Source organism: Scomber japonicus, chromosome 6 (assembly GCF_027409825.1).
Source record: "Scomber japonicus isolate fScoJap1 chromosome 6, fScoJap1.pri, whole genome shotgun sequence".
NCBI classification, from domain to species: Eukaryota; Metazoa; Chordata; class Actinopteri; order Scombriformes; family Scombridae; genus Scomber; species Scomber japonicus.
Window position 1 is genome coordinate 39,434,140 of NC_070583.1, and position 20,000 is coordinate 39,454,139.

General features: G+C 48.5%; 2 protein-coding genes across 4 annotated transcripts in view; both read left to right on the plus strand.

The window, feature by feature from the left end:
- Positions 1-1,480, plus strand: part of ano7 (anoctamin 7) — a 19,664-nt gene extending 18,184 nt beyond the window's left edge. The window contains exons 20-23 of the mRNA XM_053320394.1: positions 1-133; positions 892-982; positions 1,114-1,233; positions 1,331-1,480. The exon at positions 1-133 is cut by the window's left edge and continues 10 nt beyond it. Coding sequence (XP_053176369.1) covers positions 1-133; positions 892-982; positions 1,114-1,233; positions 1,331-1,480 — 494 coding nt within the window. The remainder of the gene's footprint in view (positions 134-891; positions 983-1,113; positions 1,234-1,330) is intronic.
- A 3,051-nt stretch (positions 1,481-4,531) lies between these two features.
- On the plus strand, positions 4,532-19,308 carry eif4h (eukaryotic translation initiation factor 4h). 3 transcript variants are annotated; one of them, XM_053320701.1, is made up of 8 exons: positions 4,532-4,644; positions 7,385-7,572; positions 9,665-9,729; positions 9,814-9,919; positions 13,772-13,849; positions 14,255-14,419; positions 16,270-16,385; positions 18,769-19,308. In XM_053320701.1, the coding sequence occupies exons 1-8, from the start codon at positions 4,580-4,582 to the stop codon at positions 18,772-18,774; spliced, it is 789 nt and encodes a 262-aa protein (XP_053176676.1). In that variant the 5' UTR covers positions 4,532-4,579; the 3' UTR covers positions 18,775-19,308. The 3 variants fall into 3 exon arrangements, with proteins under 3 accessions (XP_053176676.1, XP_053176674.1, XP_053176675.1); XM_053320699.1 differs by lacking the exon at positions 18,769-19,308 and having other exon boundaries at positions 16,270-16,409; XM_053320700.1 differs by lacking the exon at positions 18,769-19,308 and having other exon boundaries at positions 9,814-9,913; positions 16,270-16,409.
- Positions 19,309-20,000: the final 692 nt, after the last annotated feature.

Consider the following 20,000-nt stretch of genomic DNA (forward strand, 5'->3'; position numbering starts at 1 on the left):
TCGCGTTCACGTCGTCCTTCCTCCCGCGTCTCTACTACCGCTACACCCGAGACAGCAACCTGAGCGGCTTCATCAACTTCACCCTGGCGACGTCTCCACGCAACTACAGCCGGCAGCACGACACTTCCTGCAGGTAGGCAATACCACCGTAACCATAGCAACACGACACGTCCTGCAGGTAGGCAACGTCACCGTAACCATAGCAACACGACACTTCCTGCAGGTAGGCAACGCCACCGTAACCATAGCAACACAACGCCACCGTAACCATAGCAACACAACGTCACCGTAACCATAGCAACACGACACGTCCTGCAGGTAGGCAACAACACCGTAACCATAGCAACACGACACCTCCTGCAGGTAGGCAACGTCACCGTAACCATAGCAACACAACGTCACCGTAACCATAGCAGCACGACACGTCATGCAGGTAGGCAACGTCACCGTAACCATAGCAACACGACACTTCCTGCAGGTAGGCAACAACACCGTAACCATAGCAGCACGACACTTCCTGCAGGTAGGCAACGTCACTGTAACCATAGCAACACGACCCCCCCATGCAGGTAGGCAACGTCACCGTAACCATAGCAACACGAAACTTCCTCCAGGTAGGCAACATCACCGTAACCACAGCAACATAACATGTTGCTCTTGTTGCCAACCATGCTAACGTTGCTAATGTTGCTAACGTTGCTCTTGTTGCTCTTGTTGCTAACGTTGCTCTTGTTGCTAACGTTGCTCATGTTGCTAACGTTGCTCATGTTGCTCATGTTGTTGCTAACGTTGCTAACGTTGCTCATGTTGCTGTTGTTGCTAACGTTGCTCTTGTTGCTAACGTTGCTCATGTTGCTAACATTGCTAACGTTGCTAACGTTGCTGTTGCAGGTATCGCGGCTACAGGGATATGAACGGAGACTTCCTGCCGGAGTATTTTCACCTGCTCGCCATCCGGCTGACTTTCGTCATCGTGTTTGAGGTCAGTGTCCGTCTCGCCTTCCTGATCCATCAGATATCGATTCTTGATTCTTGATTATCGATGAATTAGAAACGCAACCAGACACAGTTTGGTTGCATTGACCTGATGAAGACTCTGCTCGTCTTCCTCAGCACGTGGTCTTCTTCGTGGGCCGTCTGATCGACTTGATGGTGTCGGACATCCCCGAGGAGGTGGAGCTGAAGATCAAGAGGGAACACTACATGGCTAAAGAGGCGCTGGCGGAGAACCAGGTAGAACCGCAGCTAGCATCTATTACGTCATGTTCCTCTGGTTCTATCAGTGTGTTGGTTTCAGGGTTCTCAGGGTTCTCGTGGTCTTTGCTTCCAGGCTCTCGGGAACATCGTGGTTCTCGGTGACGACGTCCAGTCCGGAGAACTGCGGAGACGTGGATCCAAAACCTCGCCACCGCAGACTGACTCCCCCTCACCGAACCTGAAGGGGATCCCCGAGGAACCAGAAGCACCAGGCAAACCCTGAACAGAAGAACATGTGGACACTGTGATGGAGGTCTGTCAGATCCACAAGAACACCGTGAGACCTCCTCAAGATCCACAAGAACACCGTGAAGGAGGACGAGGACACCGTGAGACCTCCTCAAGATCCACAAGAACACCGTGAGACCTCCTCAAGATCCACAAGAACACCGTGAGACCTCCTCAAGATCCACAAGAACACCGTGAGACCTCCTCAAGATCTACAAGAACACCGTGAGACCTCCTCAAGATCCACAAGAACACCGTGAGACCTCCTCAAGATCCACAAGAACACCGTGAGACCTCCTCAAGATCTACAAGAACACCGTGAGACCTCCTCAAGATCCACAAGAACACCGTGAGACCTCCTCATGAGATCCACAAGAACACCGTGAGACCTCCTCAAGATCCACAAGAACACCGTGAGACCTCCTCAAGATCCACAAGAACACCGTGAGACCTCCTCAAGATCTACAAGAACACCGTGAGACCTCCTCATGAGATCCACAAGAACACCGTGAGACCTCCTCATGAGATCCAGAAGAACACCGTGAGACCTCCTCATGAGATCCACAAGAACACCGTGAGACCTCCTCATGAGATCCACAAGAACACCGTGAGACCTCCTCAAGATCTACAAGAACACCGTGAGACCTCCTCAAGATCCACAAGAACACCGTGAGACCTCCTCAAGATCCACAAGAACACCGTGAGACCTTCACAAGATCCACAAGAACACCGTGAGACCTCCTCAAGATCCACAAGAACACCGAACAAGAACAAGACCAGATCTCTGCTCCACCTACGAGACTCCCGGTTGTGTTGAAGCCTTACGGGTCCTAGAAAGTCCTTCAAGAGATCTACAAGACCAACAAGACGTCTTTGAGATCTCTGCTAGACCTGTACAAGTTGATCCTGCATCGATCCCAAACTATCAGGACTCGACTGGTCCTGGTTCCTGGTTCCTGGTTCCTGGTTCCTGGTTCCTGGTTCTGGTCCTGGTTCCTGGTTCCTGGTTCCTGGTTCCTGGTTCCTGGTCCCTGGTCCTGGTTCCTGGTTCCTGGTTCTGGTTCTGGTTCTTGGTTCCTGGTTCCTGGTTCCTGGTTCCTGGTTCTGGTTCCTGGTTCCTGGGTCCTGGGTCCTGGTTCCTGGTTCCTGGTCCTGGTCCTGGGTCCTGGTTCCTGGTTCCTGGTTCCTGGTTCTTAGACAGGAAGCTGATTATTTAGTCTGTATGAAAATGTTCAAACACCTGAGAACTGTGAAAGTGCCAACTCCAAGATACATAGTCCATTCAGAGCCAAGTTTCTTTCCTTCTTCCTACAAAATAAAAGCATGTTTGGCAGATTAAACTTTGAGCTCAAACTAACTTCTGCTGGTCTTCGTCACCGGTTCCGGTTCCGGACCGTTACGATGAAGTTTGAGCCCGTTCATCCACGCAGCTTTAAGTCTTCCTCTTGATTTTCTTCCTCCTACAAAATAAAAGCATGTTTGGCAGATTAAACTTTGAGCTCTTCTCTCCAGACCGACAAAGACAAACTAACTTCTGCTCGTCTTCGTCACCGGTTCCGGTTCCGGTCCGTTACGATGTTTAACAGATGCAGTTATTATATTTCTAGGTTTTAATGGTATAACTGAAGCGAGCGTCATTAACCACTTCCTCTTCCTGTAACTCTCTCTTTAAATGCTGGTCGTTGATTTTTGATCATCAGTTAAAGTTTCATTCATCAAACTCTCTGATCGACTGTTACAAACCTTTAAAGATCATCTGTGAAAGAGATCAGATTTATATTATTATTATTATTATAACGTGTTTAAAGACATTATGACAGAAGTATAAACTGATATCTGAATATATGAAGTGAATTAATGTGTTTCCTGTTTGTTTTTTGGGTTTTTCTGTTTTATCGTCTTTACTTCAATAAAACTTATTAAATATTAAACACAAACCTGAGTTTCACCTGATGTTTCCAAAATCACATTTACACTCAGAAATATGTTGAATATTAAAATGAGAGATAAAGATCTGAGACAGAAATACAGAGTTTAGATTAATCAAGTTTTTCACTTCAAATGAGAAAAGACTAAACTTAGAATAAAGGTTTAGTATAAAGACAATAAAACAAGTGACTTTCCTGCTCTGGGATTAATAATATAATATAATAAAATATAATATAATAAAATAAAATAAAATATAATAAAATATAATATAATATAGTAGATTTGTGCTGCAGTGCCTCCATCAGGTCAGTGTGTGTTTAAACCTTTAATATCTTCCTTTTTTAATCTCTTTACTTTCAATTCATCAGAAAATGATATTTAACATCCTTTAATAAAAACATCTGTTCAGCTCTCATATTATTTATTATTATTATTTAAGCAGTGATTTATAATATTTATACTTTTTATCTTTATATTTCCAGTAATGAGCTGTTTTAGAAACATCTAGAATAATATAATTAATAGTTTAATAGATCATAGTAGTTTTATTCTAATAAACTGTAAACATATAATTTATTTATTTAGTCTTTGTTGGAACAAACAACCAGACAGTCCAGTTCATTAATGAAAAAGAAATAAGTGAAAATAGAAAAATAAAATGATTTCAATATAAAAGAATATAAATAAAGAATAAAAAAGGAAATAAATAAAAAAGTATAAATGATATCTGCAATTAAAACATTTTGAATTCAATGATTTTTCTTATTTGTTTTATATTTTAGAGACTCTTTTATTTAAATTAATAATAATAATTAATATTCTTAACAAAATAAAAAGGTATGTAATGTTTCAAATATTGTTTTTTCCTTCAAATCAAATCTTATTTAAAGTGTTTAAAATAAAACTTTCACACAAAACGAGAACAATTACAAAATAAATAAACATCATCTTTTTCAGTTTTAAAGAAATAGCTTTTATTATCTGTTTCTAAAACTGTAGGAAGGTAAACGTTTGTTGGACAGATGTGTAAAATGTTTAAAAGTAGTTATTTAAGTAGTTTAATCATTTAATAAATGAGCAGATGTTTCCGGTCAGGCGCGGAGCGGGCAGCCGGGCCCGCGGTGCTGTGACGTGAAGGACCTCCCTCTCGGACTCAGCAGCAGTAATGGCGGACTACGACAGCTACGAGGAGCGGGACCGGGCCTACGGCAGCTTCGGCGGCGGCAGAGGGTGAGTCTCCTCCCGGTATGGCGGCTCCACGGAGTGGCCTCCAGCACGGAGCCCAGCGGACCGGCCTCCCGGAGCCTCTGAGCGGGGCGGCCGGGCCCCGGAGCCCGGCCCACCGGGCTGCTGCGGGCCGCGGCCGTGGAAATGCTGCGGAGGCCGGGCACGGCGGGCAGGAAACACCGAGGACCTGCAGCTAACATGCTAACAGCTAGCAGCAGGCGCACACACAGTAACGGATCAATAACCTGATCAGCTCCGAGCTCCGCAGATCACTAACATGAGGAGCAGGGAGGAGGGGGGGCGGGGGGGTGGTGGTACCGGAGAGCAGCGGGATGCAGCGGGAGGAGAGGCCGAGGGGAAGCGGCTGGATGCCCGCATGGTGCTGCTGCTCGCACCGCTGCATGCGGCTGCTCGGTGCGGGGAATCGATCCGGGTATTGATCCGTTAGTGATCAGCTTATTGATCCGGTATTGATCCGGTTATCAGGTTATTGATCCGTCACCGATCAGCCGAGCTCCACTGGCTCAGTTTGTTTTGTGAACAAAGAAAATCAGTTTGATTATTGATCAGAAATATTTGATAGATCCTGATCGATCAATCAATCAGAGTTCAAGCTAATGCTAATTATTGCTAACGTATTATCTCTGGGTGATCAGTCAGTTACAGGATCAATAACTCTGCTCAGCGTTTTATTGATGAGAGAAATCAATAAAACTGAGACTGAAGAAAGTAATCGATCAGTTTTCTTCTGATCAATAACTGATAATCAGCTGGAAGTGATCAGGAAATGTTCAATGATTCATCACTGATCAGTTTCACATCGATAATGACTCAGCTGGTCAGTTATTGATTTATTGATCAATCAATAATCAATGTAGTGAAGCTTTATTGATCGGCACCAAACAGAGTTTCATCATTTTATTATTTAGTCTGAAACTTCCGGATCAATCGATCAGTTTATTAATCAGCTGATCAGTTAATTAATCAGCTGATCAGTTTGATTATTGATCATTTTGAGTCTAAATTCAGATTTCAGATTCATCCAGAATTTAATTGATCAGATTAATCAATATTTAAAATCATTGATTGGGTCTAAAAGTCTGAGACCGCCAAAATAAGAGTCACAGAGGCCCAAAAACTGAGGTTAAATTTAACAGGTGTAAAAAACAAAACAAAAGACTTTTATTCTGAAATTTATCCTAAAGTGGCGCAAAAAGCACTAAAATATAAATATATTAAAAGTTATATTTAGTCTAGAAGCTACTAATGTTATATTTATTATATGTTATATTTATTATGTTATATTTATTATATATTATATGTTATGTTTATTATATATTATATTTTCATGTCTGAGGTCAAACAGGATGTTGTGTGATAGGAGATGTTTAGTCTCTGAAACATGATGAGGAGGTTTAATCTTCCTGCTGTCCTCCAGTCAAGGGAAGAAGGAAAGGAAGGAAGGGAGGGAAGAGGAAGGAACAGAGAAAGAAGGGAGGGAGGGAGGGAGGGAGGGAGGGAGGAAGGAAGAAGTAAGGAAAGGAGGGAGGGAGGAAGGACAGGAGGAAGGAAGGAAAGGAGGGAGGGAGGAAAGAAGGACGGTAGGAAGAAAGAAGGAAAGGAGGTAGGGAGGGAGGAAAGAACGGAGGAAAGGAGGGAGGCGGAAGGAAGGGAGGAAGGAAGAAGTAAGGAAAGGAGGGAGGGAGGAAGGAAAGAAGGAAAGGAGGGAAGGAGGAAAGAAGGACGGTAGGAAGAAAGAAGGAAAGGAGGGAGGGAGGAAAGAAGGACGGTAGGAAGAAGGAAGGAAAGGAGGAAGGGAGGAAAGAAGGACGGTAGGAAGAAGGAAGGGAGGGAGGGAGGGAGGAAGGAACGGAGGAAGGATGGATGGAAGGAAGGACAGAAGGAAGGATGGATGGATAGAAGGACAGAAGGAAGGAAGGATGGATGGATGGAAGGAAGGACAGAAGGAAGGAAGGGAGGAAGGAAGGAACAGTTAAAACAGACAGGAGGACGACAGGAAGCTTTAATCACATTTATTGATCAGTCAGATTATCGAAACACATCTGAGAGAATATGAAACAAGATTTAATCCTTCTGATGTCCTCCAGTCAAGGAAGGAAGGAAGAAGTAAGGAAAGGAGGGTGGTGGATGGAAAGGAGTGAGGGAGGAAGGAAGGAAGGATGGAAGGAAGGGAGGGAGGATGGAAAGGAGTGAGGGAGGGAGGACAGGGAAGGAAAGAAAGAAAGACAGAAGGATGGACAGAAAGGAAGGAAGGAAGAAGTAAGGAAAGGAGGGAGGCGGATGGAAAGGAGTGAGGAAGGAAGGGAAGGAGGGAGGGAGGAAAGAAGGAAGGACAGGGAAGGAAGGAAAGAAGGACAGAAGGGTGGACAGAAGGAAGGAATGGAAGGGAGGCATGTACAGTATCTCACAAAAGTGAGTACACCCCTCACTTTTTTGCAAATATTTTATTATATCTTTTCATGGGACAACACTATAGAAATGAAACTTTGATATGCGTGTACAGCTTGTATAGCTTATAGATTTACTGTTAAATTGTATCAAAGTTTCATTTCTATAGCGTTGTCCCATGAAAAGATATAATAAAATATTTGCAAAAATGTGAGGGGTGTACTCACTTCTGTGAGATACTGTATGAGAGGAGAGAATATGAACAGTATGATGGAGGCTGTGTATTGATGGGTGTGTCCCCGTGTCCCCCTGTCCCGTGTCCCCCTGTCCCCAGGCCCCGTGGCGGCGGCGGTCCCGGAGGCCCCAGGAAGCAGAAGGAGCTTCCATCAGAGCCTCCCTTCACAGCGTACGTTGGGAACCTTCCCTTCAACACGGTGCAGGGAGACATCGACATCATCTTCAAAGAGCTCAACATCCGCTCCGTCAGACTGGTCCGAGACAAAGAGACAGACAAGTTCAAAGGTCAGCGGGGGGGGGGGGTGATTAGGCCTGGGCCGGTATGAGATTCTGACGGTATAATAACCTGAGGTAAAAATATCACGGTTTCACGGTTTTATGATTACGGCTCTAAAATGTGATATTTTGAAACGTCTGAGAAACAAAATAGTTTTTTTTCTCCATTCAACGGTCTAATATATAATAAAAAAAATAAGCGCAGTCCTTTAACTGAGGCTAAAGCTGCAACTGAAGTCACGACATGAATGAATTATTTTTAGTGGAAACACAAAATGCAAATAAATAATAGAAAAAAGTAAAAACACCTCTATGATAAATATGAATAAATGAATGCAGCAGGAGCTTAAAACTGAATCAACAGTTGCTCACTATCGTATTGGCTGTATTTCCTCCTCGCGCTGCTACTGTCCGTTACCTTCTTCCTCCTTGCGCTGCTACTGTCCGTTACCTTCTTCCTCCTCGCGCTGCTACTGTCCGTTACCTTCTTCCTCCTCGCGCTGCTACTGTCCGTTACCTTCTTCCTCCTTGCGCTGCTACTGTCCGTTACCTTCTTCCTCCTCGCGCTGCTACTGTCCGTTACCTTGTTCCTCCGAGCCGCGGCCGTCTGTCTTTTTACGGTAGCCGAAGTATAAATACAGCCGACTTGGCGCTTCTAAACGAGGGGGGAAGTTCGGGGGGCTCGCCTCCTTCAGCCGTCATCCAGCCTGCAGAGCTACCTGCTTGTAACAGCAACCGAGTACGGGAGGAGTTGGACTTTACGCTGCAACAGCCTGCAGAGCTACCTGCTTGTAACAGCAACCGAGTACGGGAGGGGTTGGACTTCACGCTGCAACAGCCTGCAGAGCTACCTGCTTGTAACAGCAACCGAGTACGGGAGGGGTTGGACTTTACGCTGCAACAGCCTGCAGAGCTACCTGCTTGTAACAGCAACCGAGTACGGGAGGGGTTGGACTTCACGCTGCAACAGCCTGCAGAGCTACCTGCTTGTAAAAGCAACCGAGTACGGGAGGGGTTGGACTTCACGCTGCAGCTGCACACAACCTGAGGGACCTCCACTCTCTCTCTGACCAGACGTCACATTAAAAACCCGCTCATACCACAGGAACGGTGTGACGGAATATTTTAGTGGTTTTGAAACTGTGACTTTTTCATACCGTGGTATACTTTGAAACCGGTAACCGGCCCACGCCAAGGGCTGATACTGATCGTTCAGGTTCAGGATTCAGTGTTTGCTGATATCAGTCTGTCATGATTTGACTCAGGCAGCGATCGTTAGCTGGTCCTATACAAGTATACATAGTGTACTAGCTCCCAATGCAGGTAGACTGGGACCCACCAATGCAGGTAGACTAGGACCCACCAATGCAGATAGACTGGGACCCACCAATGCAGGTAGACTAGGACCCACCAATGCAGGTAGACTAGGACCCACCAATGCAGGTAGACTAGGATCCACCAATGCAGGTAGACTGGGACCCACCAATGCAGGTAGACTGGGATCCACCAATGCAGGTAGACTAGGATCCACCAATGCAGGTAGACTAGGATCCACCAATGCAGGTAGACTGGGACCCACCAATGCAGGTAGACTAGGACCCACCAATGCAGGTAGACTGGGACCCACCAATGCAGGTAGACTGGGACCCACCAATGCAGGTAGACTAGGACCCACCAATGCAGGTAGACTGGGACCCACCAGGACCTGGGATGCTGTGAGGTCACAGTCAGGTGACACTCGTCTCTTCTACAGTCGTAGTTTTTAGTTTTTGTTCAGGAGAACTTCTCAGACTGTTTTTCTGGCCGTTGCCGTGGAGACGCTGCATTTTGTTTGGGGTTGCGCGCTCTCGGACGGAAACTGACCTGCCGGGGGAATTTCAAAATAAAAGCACGTTTTAAATGATGGATGTTTTCATTTTACATCGACAACTGGCACTAACTGTATGTGTGTGTGTGTGTGTCTCTGTTTGTGTGTCTCTGTGTGTGTGTGTATCTCTGTGTGTATCTCTGTGTGTCTGTGTGTGTGTGTGTGTGTGTGTGTGTGTGTGTATCTGTGTGTGTATCTCTGTGTGTGTGTGTGTGTGTGTGTGTGTGTCTTCAGGTTTCTGTTACGTGGAGTTTGAGGACCTAGAGTCGCTAAAAGAAGCGTTGGCGTACGATGGCGCTGTGAGTATGACATCACTTCCTGTTCCTGTTGTATGCTGACTCAGCAGTTGTGTCTCTGACTGACATGACCTTTGACCTCTGCAGTTGCTAGGTGAAAGGTCACTGAGGGTGGACATCGCAGAGGGACGAAGGCAAGAGCGAGGAGGAGGAGGCGGCGGCGGCTTCGGCTTCAGGAAAGACGACGGTAGAGGTGTGTGCGTGTTGGTGTGCGAGTGTGTTAGGGTCAGAGTGTGTGTGTGTGTGTGTGTTAGGGTTCAGGGTTGGTCCGATGCCTGACAGCCCCCCCCGCAGCTAGTCTCACTACACACTGTTCATTTAGGGCGCACTACGCAATCGTACCATGCCCAAGCACGTTTGCCCCCTAAAGTCCGGATTAGCTTTACCTGCTGGAGGGGGAACACTAGCTGAGCCCTGAATGCATCAAGACATCATGCATATGTTTCCCAATCCGACCTTTATGGTTTATTATTTTAACATTATTAAAGCAAAAGAACTCAGTTTATGTCCATGGACATTATAATGAGACTGTAGGCTTAATATTAGTTACATCCAGCGTGCTGCTTCATTACAGCTGCTGCACCGCTGCTAGTTTCTACACTCTGAGTCATTAAACTAAGTCTGACTGTTACTGGAGTAATCTACCTGGTTCTGTCAGGGTTAGGGGTTGGGGGGGGGGGGGCAGGGTTAGGGTTAGGGGTTAGGGGTTAGGGGTTGGGGGGGGCGGGGTTAGGGTTAAGGGTTGGGAGGGAGGGGGGGTTAGGGGTTGGGAGGGAGGGGGGCAGGGTTAGGGGTTAGGGGTTGGGGGGAATGGGGGGGGGCAGGGTTAGGGGTTAGGGGTTGGGGGGAATGGGGGGGGGGGGCAGGGTTAGGGTTAGCTACTGAACTGTCCGTTCTCTCCGATGAACGAGTCGGACAACAACGTGTTTCACACATGAAGCAAAGTTAAAAAGTAATAAAGTACGTAACAACAACCCCCCCCGGCCCCAGACCCGGCTCCCAGCCCCCCCCACCCTAACACACAGTGTGTGTGTGTGTGTGTGTGTTAGGGTTATTGTGTGTGTGTGTTAGGGTTAGTGTGTGTGTGTGTGTGTGTTAGGGTTAGTGTGTGTGTGTGTTAGGGTTAGTGTGTGTGTGTGTGTGTGTGTGTGTGTGTTAGGGTTAGTGTGTGTGTGTGTTAGGGTTAGTGTGTGTGTGTGTTAGGGTTAGTGTGTGTGTGTGTGTGTGTGTGTGTGTGTTAGGGTTAGTGTGTGTGTGTGTTAGGGTTAGTGTGTGTGTGTTAGGGTTAGTGTGTGTGTGTTAGGGTTAGTGTGTGTGTGTGTGTTAGGGTCAGTGTGTGTGTGTGTGTGTGTGTGTTAGGGTTAGTGTGTGTGTGTGTGTGTGTGTGTGTGTATTAGTGCGACTGCAGAATGAGAGTTTTTATATTAATTTATAAACTTGTATAAAATGTTACACTGCCCCTTTAACCCCGCCCCCACTCAGCTCTGATTGGTCAGCTTCAGGAAGTCCTACTGAGGGGCAACCAATCAGAAGCACTGAATGAGGAGGAGGAGGACTCTTCATCCTTTCATCTTCATCCTTTCATCTTCATCCTTTCATCCTTTCATCTTCATCCTTTCATCTTCATCTCCCCACTTTCCTTTCAACTGTTTGAGACAGGTAACAGGTGAGACAGGTGATAGGTGAGACATGTAACGGGTGAGACAGGTGAGAGGTGATAGGTGAGACAGGTGATAGGTGAGACAGGTGATAGGTGAGACAAGTAACAGGTGAGACAGGTAACAGGTGAGACAGGTGATAGGTGAGACAGGTGACAGGTGAGACAGGTGACAGGTGAGACAGGTAACAGGTGAGACAGGTGAGAGGTGATAGGTGAGACAGGTGATAGGTGAGACAGGTGATAGGTGAGACAAGTAACAGGTGAGACAGGTAACAGGTGAGACAGGTAACAGGTGATAGGTGAGACAGGTGATAGGTGAGGCAGGTAACAGGTGAGACAGGTGACAGGTGAGACAGGTAACAGGTGATAGGTGAGACAGGTGATAGGTGAGACAGGTGACAGGTGAGACAAGTAACAGGTGAGACAGGTAACAGGTGATAGGTGAGACAGGTGATAGGTGAGACAGGTAACGGGTGAGACAGGTGATAGGTGAGACATGTAACGGGTGAGACAGGTGATAGGTGAGACAGGTAACAGATGAGACAGGTAACAGGTGAGACAGGTGATAGGTGAGACAGGTAACAGGTGATAGGTGAGACAGGTGACAGGTGATAGGTGAGATAGGTGATAGGTGAGACAGGTAACGGGTGAGACAGGTAACAGGTGAGACAGGTGACAGGTAACAGGTGAGACAGGTAACAGGTGAGACAGGTGACAGGTGAGACAGGTGACAGATGAGACAGGTAACAGGTGAGACAGGTGATAGGTGAGACAGGTAACAGGTGATAGGTGAGACAGGTGACAGGTGATAGGTGAGATAGGTGATAGGTGAGACAGGTAACGGGTGAGACAGGTAACAGGTGAGACAGGTGACAGGTAACAGGTGAGACAGGTAACAGGTGAGACAGGTGACAGGTGAGACAGGTGACAGGTGAGACAGGTAACAGGTGAGACAGGTGACAGGTGATAGGTGAGACAGGTAACAGGTGAGATAGGTGATAGGTGAGACAGGTGATAGGTGAGACAGGTAACAGGTGAGACAGGTGAGACATGTAACGGGTGAGACAGGTAACAGGTGAGACAGGTGATAGGTGAGACAGGTAACAGATGAGACAGGTAACGGGTGAGACATGTAACAGATGAGACAGGTGATAGGTGAGACAGGTGATAGGTGAGACATGTAACAGATGAGACAGGTGATAGGTGAGACAGGTGATAGGTGAGACAGGTAACAGGTGAGACAGGTGACAGGTGAGACAGGTAACAGATGAGACAGGTGATAGGTGAGACAGGTGGTAGGTGAGACAGGTGACAGGTGAGACAGGTAACAGGTGAGACAGGTGACAGGTAACAGGTGAGACAGGTAACAGGTGAGACAGGTGATAGGTGAGACAGGTGATAGGTATCAGGTGAGACGGGTAACAGGTGATAGGTGAGACAGGTAACAGGTGATAGGTGAGACAGGTAACAGGTGAGACAGGTAACAGGTGATAGGTGAGATAGGTGAGACAGGTGATAGGTGAGACAGGTAACAGGTGAGACAGGTAACAGGTGATAGGTGAGATAGGTGAGACAGGTGATAGGTGAGACAGGTGACAGGTGAGACAGGTGATAGGTGAGACAGGTGATAGGTGAGACAGGTGAGACAGGTAACAGGTGATAGGTGAGACAGGTGAGACAGGTGATAGGTGAGACAGGTGATAGGTGAGACAGGTAACAGGTGAGACAGGTGATAGGTGAGACAGGTGATAGGTGAGACAGGTGATAGGTGAGACAGGTAACAGGTGAGACAGGTGACAGGTAACAGGTGAGACAGGTGACAGGTGATAGGTGAGACAGGTGATAGGTGAGACAGGTGATAGGTGAGACAGGTGATAGGTGAGACAGGTGACAGGTAACAGGTGAGACAGGTGACAGGTGATAGGTGAGACAGGTGATAGGTGAGACAGGTGACAGGTAACAGGTGAGACAGGTGAGCAGAGGTCTGTTGCACCAGAGATTAGAAGATTAAACTTAAAGATAATTATTTAAAATAACTTTATTGAAACGTTGAACAGCTGGTTTCTTCATTCACTTCATTTTTATTTTATCAAAATAAAATGTAGACGAGTGAACTTTATTTTGAAGGTCTCTTAAATGATGCATTCACTTGAAATGGGAAATGAGGGTTGCGGTGCAACAGGCTGCAGCTCTACACCTCTCTAACGTCTCCTCTCTGATTGGCTGCTGGACAACTAACAAGCTCCGCCTCTTCAACGCTGTCCTTCCTGCTCCTTCCAGAAGGAGGTGGCACCTCCTCCTCCTCTCCTCTCCTCTCCTCTCCTCTCCTCTCCTCTCTGTCTCCCTCTGCTCCCTCTCTGTGTTAAACTGCCCTGTCCTCTGCAGGACGAGGAGGTGGTCGAGGAGCTCCCCGAGGAGGAGGAGGACGCGACTTCCGTGACGACTTCGACCAGCAAGGAGGAGGTGATGTCAGAGAGCAGCTGGTCCCGGCCAATCAGAACACCGCTGGGCGTCAGCCAGCCAAAGCTAATCAGCACTAAACGAACGTTTAATGAAACTAATCTTTAAACTTTAACGACACGACTAAACTCATTTAAACGTCACTCAGATCAGCTGCTTTCACAGGAAGCCGGGTTAGGCCCCGCCTCCTGGATAAACTTTCAATGATAAAACTTTATTAAGTGTCTGTGCTGTCGGCGGTGCAAACAGTGTTGACCTTTAACCCCCAGGGTTTGGACCATGCCCCGTTTTTTCCCATCATACCTTTCACCTCAACCACCTCATGCTCATTGGTCACCTGACAGGTTCCTGATGCTGCAGCACACCTGCAGCAGTCAGCTGACCCGTCTGCTGTCTGTGTCTCTGCAGGATTCAGGGATGATGACTACAGGGGGAGTCGAGGCGGCGGCAGTCGCCCTGGTGACAGACGGGGTGGCGGCGGCGGCAGCAGTGGAGGAGCAGGAGGAGGAATGGGTCGCTTCAGAGACGGGCCACCACGAGGCGGAACGACAGACTTCAGAGAACCATCGGAAGGTGAGACAACTTCCTGTCACATGATTTCATTAAATTAAATTATCCATCAGCCCACTTTCAACCGCTTATCTGGGGTCGGGTCACAACACCCTCCTGGAGGATCCCAAGCTGTTCCCAGACCAGTAGAGATATGTAATCCCTCCAGTGTGTTCTGGGTCTCCTCCCAGTTGGACATACCTGAAACTCCTCTAAAGGGGGGCGTCCAGGAGGATCCTGACCAGGAACCCAAACCACCTCAGCTGGCTCCTTTCCATGTGAAGGAGCAGCAGCTCTACTCCTAGCCTCCTCCGGATGTCTGAACTGCTGACCCGGTCTCTAAGGCTGAGCCCAGATACTCTCTGCTTGGATCCAGCATCTCATTGTTTGGGTCACTACCCAAAGCTGGTGAGCAGAGGTGAGGGTTGGGACGTAGACTGACTGCTGAACTGAGACCTTCACCTTCAGGCTCAGGACTGTCATCACTGCTGATGCTGCACCCATCCACATGTTGATCTCACGCTCCATCTGACCCTCACTGTGAACAAGACCCCCAGATACTTAAACTACTCTGCTTGGGGCAGCAATGCCCCCTCCCCTACCCTGAGGGGGCAGTACACCTTGTTCCAGCAGAGCACCATGGCCTCAGATGTGGAGGTGCTGACTCTGATCCTGACCGCTTCACATTCAGCTGGAAACCGTCCCAGAGCCTGTTGGAGGTCTTCACCTGTAGAGTCCAACAGAACAACATCAACCATGAACAGCAGAGAGGTGATTCTGAGGTCCCCAAACTGGACTCTCTCCTCCCCCCGGCTGCACCTTGAGACTCTGTCCATGAAGATCACAAACAGGACCAGAGACCAGGGACAGCCCTGATGGAGCCCAACACCCACTGAGACCAGGTCTGACTTACTGCAGAGAATGTGAACACAGCTCTCACAGCGGTTGTATAGGGACCCAATGGCTCTCAGCAGAGACCCTGGTACCCCAAACTCCCACAAGGTCCCACGGTCCCAAGCCTTCTCCAAGTCCACAAAGCACATGTAGACTCGACGTGTGAACTCCCATGACCCCTCCAGTATCCCTGCAGGGTGACCATTCCCCTGATCAGCCAGGGCGGCCTCTTCCATAGAGGACATGTTGGTCGGGTTTAGGAGTTCCTCAAAGTGTTCCTTCCTGACAATATCCCCAGTCCAGGTCAGCAGTTGTCCCCCCCCTGCTGAGACCAATATGGTATGAGCCCTGCTTCCCTTTCCTGAGTCTCCTGACGGTTTGTCAGAACTTCTTTGAGGCCGACTGAAAGTCCTTCTTCATGGTCTCCCTGAACTCCTCCCACGCCGGAGCTGCTGCTTCAGGGGACCCCTCTCCAGGAGGTCAGCTCCAGAGCCGATGCTGTGTGTAGAGGTCAAATATATCTAGTTGGTGCCGCTCCACCTCCCACACCAGCTCTGTCACGTTCCACGGGGATCAGCTTGTCTACACCTCTGCTCAATGCCCGATGGACATCGCACCCGACCCCCGACCCCAGACCCCAGACTGTCCCTGGTGATCCCACATGGTGACTCCACACTGTTTGTCTCTCCCAGGCGAGGGTCTCACATCCTTTTTTCATTGCTTCATTGAAATCATTCTTAGTCTGCCTTGGGAGACCTAACAGGGGCCGTTGCCCCCGACAACACAGCTCCAAGGGTCACACCCCCCCCCCCCCCCAAAGATGAGTTTTAATCACGTAATCCAATGTGTGTGTGTTACAGTGGAGTGTCCACAGTGTTAATGTGTGTGTGTGTGTGTGTGTGTGTGTGTGTGTGTGTGTGTGTGTGTGTGTGTGTGTGTGTGTGTGTGTGTGTGTGTGTGCGTGTGTGTGTGTGTTACAGAGGAGCGTGCACAGCGGCCCCGCCTGCAGCTGAAGCCTCGGACCGTCTCTGAGCCGCTGAACCAGGTCGCCAACCCAAACTCTGCCATATTTGGCGGCGCCAAGCCACGAGAGGAGGTGATTTCCAAAGAGAAAGACTGAAGGCCATGAGGGCCGGGGGGGAAGGGGGTGAGGGGAGGGAGGGGGTAGGGGGTAAGGGTGGTGGGGGGGGGGGGGGGGGGGGGGTACACAACAGTGAACGAATAAAGAACTTTAACTTAATGAGAAAAAACAAAAAGAAATAAATGAAACGCCACAGTTAGCATTCCTTCCTTCCTTCAGTCAGACAGACAGACAGACAGACAGCGGACGCCGCCCTCCTCTTCTTCCTCTTCTTCTTCTACTTCCTCTTCTTCTTCTTCTTCCTCTTCCTCTTCCTCTTCTACTTCTTCCTCTTCCTCTTCCTCTTCTACTTCTTCTTCCTCTTCTTCTTCTACTTCTTGTTCTTCCTCTTCTACTTCTTCTTCTACTTCTTCTTCTTTCTCTTCTACTTCTACTTCTTCTTCCTCTTCCTCTTCTTCTTCTACTTCTTCTTCTACTTCTTCTTCCTCTTCTTCTTGCTCTTCTTCCTCCTCTTCCTCTTCTACTTCTTCTTCCTCTTCTACTTCTTCTTCTTCTACTTCTTCTTCTTCCTCTTCCACTTCTTCCTCTTCCTCTTCTTCTTCTTCTTCCTCTTCTACTTCCTGTTTGAGTTCTGAATAATAAACCTGTAAACACACAACGAGCAGCTTGCGATGCATGTCTCTGCCCCCCAACACACCTCCACCTCAGCTTGCTGTGACATCATACCTGCTAGCCCCGCCCCCTTCCTTCACGTCAGGTCAGAGGTCACCTGACCCGCCCGTCACTCTCCAGAACGAATCCTAGAGGTTCGACCTGCAGCAGAAGCCCCGCCCCCTCGCCCTGATTGGCCAGGTCGGAGGAAACCTTGTATTTTTTTGTTAGTTTTTTTTTGTCAATCGTTGCCGTGGTAACTCCTCAATGGTGTTTTCCATGTCTGGAGCTGGTGGAGGGTAACCTTACATACGCTACTCAGTGTTTCCTGTTGTAGAGCCAATCAGCATCACGGCTGAACCACCTGAACCAATCAGCATCACGGCTGAACCACCTGAACCAATCAGCATCACGGCTGAACCACCTGAACCAATCAGCAGGCAGCAGACGTAGCGCCAAAGGTCCCTTTAAGGTGCTTTAACGACGCCTGTTGACTCTTTAGCAGATCTGGGGTTACCATCCAGGTGAAGCCCTGGCAGTCGACCAATCAGAGTGGAGGGAGAGCGTGCTGCGTTCAGGGTCTGTTTGGCGAACCCAAAGACTGACGATGCGTTCAAGTCCTGAAACATTTGAGTTTGTCCCACGGCGCCTGAACGCAGCGCAGGCCCCCCCCGTACCGTCCACGATCACATGACCAGAGAGAAGCTCATTAGCATAATCTACTCGCAGCCTATCAGAGGTCCTGCCGCCCGCCGTTCCCTCCAAACTCTGGAGAACGGAGAAAAGAAGCGATGCAGGGCTTTTAATTTGAAACACAAACAGGAAGCTGTGACGAGCTGCAGCCTTTCACCCTCACACACTGTTCAGCGTCTCATTTGATCCGCTTTTATTTTGAAAACATTTCTTTAAGGCAGAAATGTGACGACCAGGATCTAGCTTCAGTGCAGCTGAGTCATCGTCCTGACCCCCCCCCCCCCCCTCCCCCGACCCATCGTTAAAGATCAATCAGCTGTTCATTCATAAAGAGATCTCATCAGTGTGTGACGCTGACCTCAACCAACCAATCACCTGGCTGAGAACAATCAGTATGTAAATTGATTGGTCGGGTGGACGGTGGGCCGGACCCTCTGATTGGTTGTCGGGCCGATGACCTCGTGATGTTTTTGGAGGCGGGGCTTAGTGTCGGCGGCGCAAAGCCAACCGAAGTAACCCGGGTGCACGCTCAGCACGAGCTCAGCTGATGATGGGACAGGAAGTGATGTCATCGGTCTCAGCCTGAGACGTGATGCAGCAGGGTGTTCGTCCAATCAGATTAAAGAATGAGACGTCATCCACACTGAAGGCTCTCTCTGATTGGTCCTTTGATCCACACTGAAAGCTCGGAGGGGAAAAAAAAAAAAAGAAGAAGCAGATTAAAGTGTCTTTTATTTTGGCGGGCGACTCCTCGACGCCACGACGACCCCGTGTGACCCTTAGTGCTCTTTTTTTTTCTCCTCTTCTCTTCATCTCTTCATCTCTTCTCTTTGTCATCCCTCCGTCTCCGTTTTCTTTCTCTGCGCTTTTATTTTGAAGGCAGCGTGGGGAGACAGCGCCCCCTGTGGACAGAGACAGGACAGAGAGAGGAAGAAGGGAACACATTAAAAGATTGAACATGTTCTTTTTTTTTTTTTCTTCTTGTGGTTAATTTTCTTTGTGTTTTCTATCTCCTCCCTTTTTTTAATCTCCCTCCATCTGTCTTCGCTTGCAGCTCTGACTCATTTAACCACCTACAGCTGACCAGACGGTGGCGCTAACTCGCCGCCTCTCCAACAGAAAAGAAGAAAATTAAAGGTTTTTGTGGCGTTTTGTTTCAGTGTGGATCATGTGGAAGCCGACTCCCAGGAAAATATTGTAAAATAAATGTTGTACGATGATGTTTCAGCTTTTTTTGGCTTTTATTAAAACAAACTTATTAAAAAGCTTCATGTATGAACCGGCTGCCGCGGGACACGCCCCCAACCCAACAGTCTGGATCGGGTCTCGGTGTGTGGATCGGGTCTCGGCGGCGGTGTGGGGGATCGGGTCCGGGTCTGTAGAGGTTCGGGAATGTCTTTCGGTGGTCTTTTGGTTCTCAGTCCGCGTCGCTTCCAGAATGTTTGTCGCTAAAATAAAAATCAGTTTCCGAGTTTTTCCGGACATCCGAGGAGAAACGGTTTCTTACTGTAAGATAGAATAAAAATCAGCTGTTTGACTTTTTTTGTTCTTTTTTTCCTTCACTGTTTATGGCAATAAAAACTGTATCATCGTACATCCAGAATGTGTTTAATTTCAGGGTGGTTGGGGGGGGTCGATTCCCGGGTCTGGTTTTTATTTTTTTCTTCCAAATGAAAGAAGAATAAAAGAATAAAGCTGGTTCTGTTCGGCCTGGACTGTGTGTGTCCGTGTGTCCCATCACTAACCCACTACCCCACCAACCCACCAACACACCAACCCACCAACACACCTATAACAGCTGACTACACTCACAGCAGGGGGTCCAACACGGGGCCCGGGGGGTCAAACATGAGGCCCGTGGGTCAAACATGCGGCCCGGGGGTCAAACACGGGGCCCGGGGGTCAAACACGGGGCCCGGGGGTCAAACACGGGGCCCGGGGGTCAAACATGGGGCCCGGGGGTCAAACACGAGGCCCGGGGGTCCAACATGGGGCCCGGGGGTCAGCATGCGGCCCGGGACTCAAACACGCGGCCCGGGGGTCACACATGCGGCCCGGGAGCCAGAACCGGCCCGCCAAGGGGTCCGCCCCAGCCCACTTCTTTCCTCCCTTCTTTTCATTCTTTGTTACTTAATTCCTTCCTTCCTTCCTTCCTCACTCCTTGACTCCTTCCCTTCCTTCCTTCACTCCTTGACTCCTTCCTTCCTTCCTCCTTTTCTTTCTTTGTTCTTTCCTTCCACCTGTCCTGTCTTCCTTCCATCCTTCCTTCCTGTCTTCTTTCCTTCC